Genomic DNA, 6,188 nt, shown 5'->3' on the forward strand with positions numbered 1-6,188 from the left:
TTTATTTCACAAAATAAAAATTTCCATAAAATATACAATAAAAAAAATCATAAGCTTCAAAACAAATCGCTCTGTAATTTAAAAATACGTAGATTGGCAGTAAACATTACATTTTGACAACTTCTCTGGACAAAGTGCAAATGCTTCTCTAAACTGCTAACATGATCCTAGTGGAAAGTGAAAAACCATGGGTAGGAAAAAAATCAGTTAAAAATAGCTGATTCCTGCAGATTCACCTACTAACTTTATGGAGTGAAAAACAAAACTGAACAATAATAAAACTGTTTTTTGTTCATAAACCCAGGGCATCTGACTTTAAACTTGATAAAAAATGGGTTTCTGCCAGGCTTTTTTTAACATTATTAAACCAAGGACACATGAGAAGGATTTCCACAGAACAGATACAGTTACTATAGATTTCAGAATACTGTCTTGATGGCAATCGTAAACATAAATGATGAATAGTAGCCTGAATTATTTGTCCACATACGTTTCTCAGTTTATTGATCCTTTTTGACAGAAATAATTGAGGCCTAGGGCCATCTGATATAATGCATTTACATCCTTGATAAAGCAGTATTTCATAACTGTAGTCTTCATGAGTTGAAGGCTAGCCTTGGTAATACCAGAAGGTTCTGTTATTAGTTCATTTTAACTAATATTCAGAAGCATTGTACAGATTTTTGTGATCTTTAGCAGTTAAGGGAATGGTTGCATTTGAAAGGGCGGTCTATCTATGGTAATTTGTAGAATTATTCTGTAATCTAGGCCAGGAAGTATAGTTTTACCAGGGACTGTGTATATCAAGTTTGTAACTCAGAAACTTAAATTGAAATAGCTCCTTTGGATTGAAATTTAGGAGCAACAAATTCTTCTCAGGAATGCACTCTGGGTTTTAAGAAAGTATTTAATTCAGTTTTAAAGTTCAGCTTTTTATCACACGTCTGGTTCTATTTTAGCTCTATATGGTTTTGGAGGATTTGTTGAGGTCCATTACCTAAGTTACAAATCATACCACTCCAAGAGAGAGGGCGCTGAATACTTTAGACAATAATTTTGGAGCACTGTTAGATATAATATCCACAAAAACAAAAAGATGCAGAAATCAAAGGAGCACTCAGTTAAGTTTATTTTGCGTTATGAGAAGGATTGTGTCCTACATTAAGAAATTCTACTAGATCCGAAAAAGGCTCAGTCTGGTGAAGGCAGAGGGCATTCTACTGAAGGAAATTAATAAGTCTCTCATGAGAAACATACCCATTTAAGGAATATGTGAGGCAGCAATCTGGTAGTCAGTGCATATGTTTGATAGGCACTACTTAAACTACAGCAGATGTCTAGGTAGAAGATGGTATCTATCTCAGTCTGTTTGCCTAAAGACTCTCCTTTGGTACTTTTGTTCTTCACGGGTCCTGTCTAAGAAAAGGAAAGAACTTCCCGTGTTTGAGAAGGAAAAGCTACTTATTTGTTTAGGTATGATTTGGGCTCTCAATCCTAGACATTTTCTGAACTAAAAAACATTAAACATTCAATTTCCTCCCCATTATCTAGAAGGCTAAAATCATGTTCTGTACAATTACCTCACCCAAACTATGACATAAAAAGTGCCTAACTAAACTAGCCGAGCATGAGGGGTAAGTAATGCTTCTTGAAACTCTAAAGGAGCTAGTCAGATTTTATTAAAAGGTCCGCCTGGGGAACCATTTTATGCATTGTGTTTATTTTGCGGGATAGTAGAAGGCAAAGAGTTAGATAGTAGAAGTAGAATTTTTATTAAGAAACCTCTCAACAGATGTCGAGCATCGGCAGAAGAGATAAAAAATAAGATAACATTTGAGAACACACAACTTGAATGTAACTCAACATAAAGGATCTTTTGGCAATACCTGGAACCATGAGGTACCGCAAACATGTGGTGTGTGTGCTAACACCTTTGGGCTATTACAAGGGGATTTAACAATTATATATATATATATGTTTCTCTCCTAAATGTAATTTGCCATCTTGATATACAGTGGAATTAATTAAAAAGACAGAATATTGTGCATCGTGTAGGAATGATTCATTTACAAAACAGTTTTCAAGAATGAAGATTGTAAAATGTAAAAAGATTTGAAGATCTTGTGCCAAGATAGTGTACTCTTTAACATTAATTGATAAAGAATACTCAAGATGGATTATCCAGTAACCATACATTTCCCTTTATTTGGATGTGAATTTGGTTTATGATTCTTTCTATACTTTGCATTGATTCTGTAAACATTAAACCATTAAGTTAAACATAGATCATTCCATTTTATTTTCATCAAATTTTATTGCTGCCCCTTGATTTTTTTCCCCAGTTTTCTCAATGCCTCTTTCACATCATTATTTCTGACACTGTACACAAATGGGTTGAGCATTGGGATCACCATGGTGTATATTATACTTATGCCCATGTCCCTCTCCGGTGAGTAGGCTGAGGATGGCCGAATGTATATAAAAAACACAGGTCCATAATTCAAGACAACACAGGTGAGGTGGCATAAGCAGGTGGAAAATGCTTTCCTTGTTCCATCGGAGGACTTGATTTTCAGGATAACTATAGCAATTAGAACATAGGAGACAAGATTACATAACAGTGGGATAAGAAAAATGACAGTAGTTTCGGTGAAGAGTAAAAGCTCGATACCAGAGGTGTCTGAACAGGATAGCTTCAGAAGAGGTGGAAGATCACAAAAGTAGTGTCGCATTTCCTTTGCATCACAGTAGATTAACTTGGAGGCCATGACACTTTGCCCTAAAGCGTGAAGCGAGCCGATCACCCAGGCACAAAACACCAGTGTTATGCAGACTCTCTTTCTCATCACCCGTGGATAATGCAGAGGGTGACATATTGCCATGAATCGGTCAAAGCCCATAATACCCAAAATGAAACTGTCCATATTGGTAAATGCTACAATGAAATACAACTGAGTGATGCACAAAGGAAAGGAAATGACTTTTGTTACCGACAATAGGTCCACCAATAGCTTGGGAACTATTAAAGATGTGAAACAGATGTCCACCAAGGCCAGGGCGCTCAGAAAGAAATACATGGGTGTGTGGAGTCTGGAATCCATTACTATAACAACGAAGATTGTCAGATTTCCTACCAAGATAAGTGTGTATACAGCAAGGAAGACAAAAAATAGGATAAGCTGCTGCTCTGGATGACTGGAGAAGCCCAGGAAGATAAATTCTTTGACAACACTCATATTTTCTCTCTCCATTTTGCGATGTATCTGGAAATAACAAAAATAGTATTTAATTTATTGACCAACCTCAGAGTGCTATCAGAGCTGTGAAACAGACGTCCATCAAGGCCAGAATGCTTAGAAAGAAGTACATGGTGTATGGAGTCTGGAATCCATTATTACAATAATGAAGATTGTTAGATTTCCTACCAAGAAAAGTGTATATACAACAAGGAAGACACAAAATAGGATAATGTGCTGCTCTGGATGTTTGGAGAAGCCCAGGAAGATAAATTATTTGACAACACTCATGTTGGGATGTATCTGGAAATAACAAAAGTACTGTTCAATTTAACTTCAGGATGTCTCTTCAGACAGACAATCCTTTTTTTTAATGCTTTTATTGGGAGTTAGTGCATGGTCATACACCATGAACACATTTCAAAAATACAATGCGTTGGCACCCCTCTTTGTAAAGAAGAACAATCAGAACAATGAACATCACATTGAATAATTTCTCTCAGGTACATTCTTGTGATCAGAGTATAGTATACATTTACATGACTTTTACCGCTTCAACTACATAGGTTTGGGATGTGAGTGGTCGAGATTCCTTGACAGCACCCCTTACCAAAGTGCTTATTCAGAAGCTATTTCGCTCTGTGCCAAGTTGATCGCGACAATGCACCATGTCCTTCATCCACATGTCAGTCTTTGGGCCCATTCTGCTGTCCCACGTGAATACGACATGTCTCTTTGCCAACAGCAAAGCACTCTGACAAACCTACCCACCGCAGCTTTCGATTGGGAGGCATGTCCTAGTAAGCATTCCACTGGCGTACAGCGTATTACCTGCCTCGCCATGGCATGCAGCACCGAGATTACCTTTTCCCAATATTTAAACACTGACTCACACTGCCATGCTAGATGTAAAAAGTCAGCACCACCTTGCCCACATCTCCTGCAGTTGCTCGATTCTCCGAACCCTATCTTATGTAACTTTTCATGAGTAAAATATACGTGATGTAGAAACTTCAAATGGATAATTCTCAAGTTACTATTCGATGTCAATCAACCGGTCAGCTTACATATCTGTTCCCACTTTTTAACAGTAATCAGTGAAGGCAAAACAGCGTTCGACCGTTCCAGGCTCCTGTTCAGCCCAAGGGCCATTTCCCCCTGTATCGCCTTATACAACTTAGTTATCAGCTTCTTCCTAGTCGGTGTGGCTATCACTAATTGTAGTGCCTGCAGCGTTTCCGGTTCACCAGGGAAAGAGGGGTAATGGTCGTTTACAGCATGTTTCAATCTAAAGCATGTGTATTGAAACAATAATATAGAATTGTGTACGTAACTTAAATCATCCCCTGTGAGATACTTCCCTTCCGGATATAGGTCGCCCATGTTTATGATCCCGCCTCTTTTAACGCAGTTATAGGCCCATTTTCTTGAGCAACAGACAATGCTGCATGTTCAGGAAGGGGTATCGCCGGAGCGTACAGAGGGAGTTTGTGTGCCCGCCGCCCGATCGCCTGCCAGGCTACTATAGTAGTATCTATTGTGTTAATCTCAGTCTTAGGCGTCTGCCTATTAGTGTATGTGATGACGCTTCTCAAGGGCACAGGATAGGCGTCCCCTTCTTCTACCGGCACATGTGGTATAAAGTCATGAGTCTTGAACCAAAAGTATGCATATTGAGCCTGCGGGCTGAGGTAGTACACATAAAAATACAGGGCGTTAAACCCCCCTCTATCATATGTCTGTGTTAACGTATGCCAGCTAATTCTCGGTTGTTTATTTCCCCACACTAATCTCAGCAGCTGAGTTTGGACACTTTAAAAAAACTTTTTCGTCAACTAAATTGGGATATTGCAGAACAGGTATAAAAACTTAGGAGGAATAACCATTTTGATTACTGCAATGAGATCCGCTAGAGACAGCGGCAGAGTGACCCAACGATCCACCTCCTGCACCAGTGTGGTATATGCCCACCCGTAATTCTCCCTAATCACAACTTCAGTATTCCGGTCTATCCAAACCCCTAGGTATTTGACTGGTTCTGTGGACGATACCAGCGGATATTGTACTTGGGGCACCGCTGTAATTAAAGTTAGGGGAATTATGACAGATTTCTCCCAGTTTATTTGAAGTCCCGAGAATAGGCCAAATCTGATATATTCCCGTATGATCGGGGATAAGTATCACTGCGGCTCACGAACAAAAAGGACCATGTCGTCCGCATACAATGAGATTCCAACTGGCTGATTGTTAAAATTAAGGGAAGCAGCCCTATGGCATTGCTGGATTTTGCACGCTAGGGGTTCCAACACAATGGCAAAAAGTAGGGGGGACAAAGGACAACCTTGCCTAGTACCCCGCTCCATGGGAAAGGACTCCGATGTAAACCCACCGACTCGGACCCTAGCTGAAGCGTCTGTCTACAGAACCTGAATCCAGCGTATTAAAACTGGAGGGAACCCTATTCTATGTAATAGAGGCAACATGTACCTCCATTCTATAGAATCAAACGCTTTTGCAACGTCTAATAGAACTGCAGCAGCGGACAATTCAGGATTGAGCATGTGGAACATAGCAAAGATAGTGCGTAAATTGTGGGACGTGGATCGTTCTGGGATAAAACCGGAATGATCCGGCAGCACGAGAAGCGGCATAAGTGGCTGTATTTTAGTGGCTAATATCTTTGCTGAGATTTTTGCATCCAAATTTATCAATGATAAGGGACAATAAGAGTCACATTGGGCATGAGGTTTCTCTTTCTTTAAAAGAGTGATGATTAAGGCCTGACGCAATGACGGGGGGAGAGCTCCTTAATCGTGAGCCTCTGCATACATCTCCAGCAAATGCGGTACAAATAGATCTACATAAGCTTTATAAAATTCTGCTGTAAGACCATCTGGGCCAGGAGCTATGTTGTTAGGCAGAGATAGGATAGCTTCCTTAACATCATCTTCA

The 6,188-nt window shown here is 39.6% G+C and overlaps 1 protein-coding gene across 1 annotated transcript; it reads right to left on the reverse strand.

Annotated features, from left to right (window-relative positions):
* Positions 1-2,312: 2,312 nt before the first annotated feature.
* On the reverse strand, positions 2,313-3,251 carry LOC147673449 (olfactory receptor 1C1-like). Its single transcript, XM_086945503.1, has one exon. It carries the CDS (start codon positions 3,249-3,251, stop codon positions 2,313-2,315), a length of 939 nt encoding a protein of 312 aa, XP_086801629.1.
* Positions 3,252-6,188: the final 2,937 nt, after the last annotated feature.

The sequence above is a fragment of the Lissotriton vulgaris genome, chromosome 12 (assembly GCF_964263255.1).
Source record: "Lissotriton vulgaris chromosome 12, aLisVul1.2, whole genome shotgun sequence".
Lineage (NCBI taxonomy): Eukaryota > Metazoa > Chordata > Amphibia > Caudata > Salamandridae > Lissotriton > Lissotriton vulgaris.

Excerpts from the sequence above, each read along its gene's own strand:
- LOC147673449 (XM_086945503.1), bottom strand. The coding sequence starts at position 3,251 with ATGGAGAGAGAAAATATGAGTGTTGTCAAAGAATTTATCTTCCTGGGC.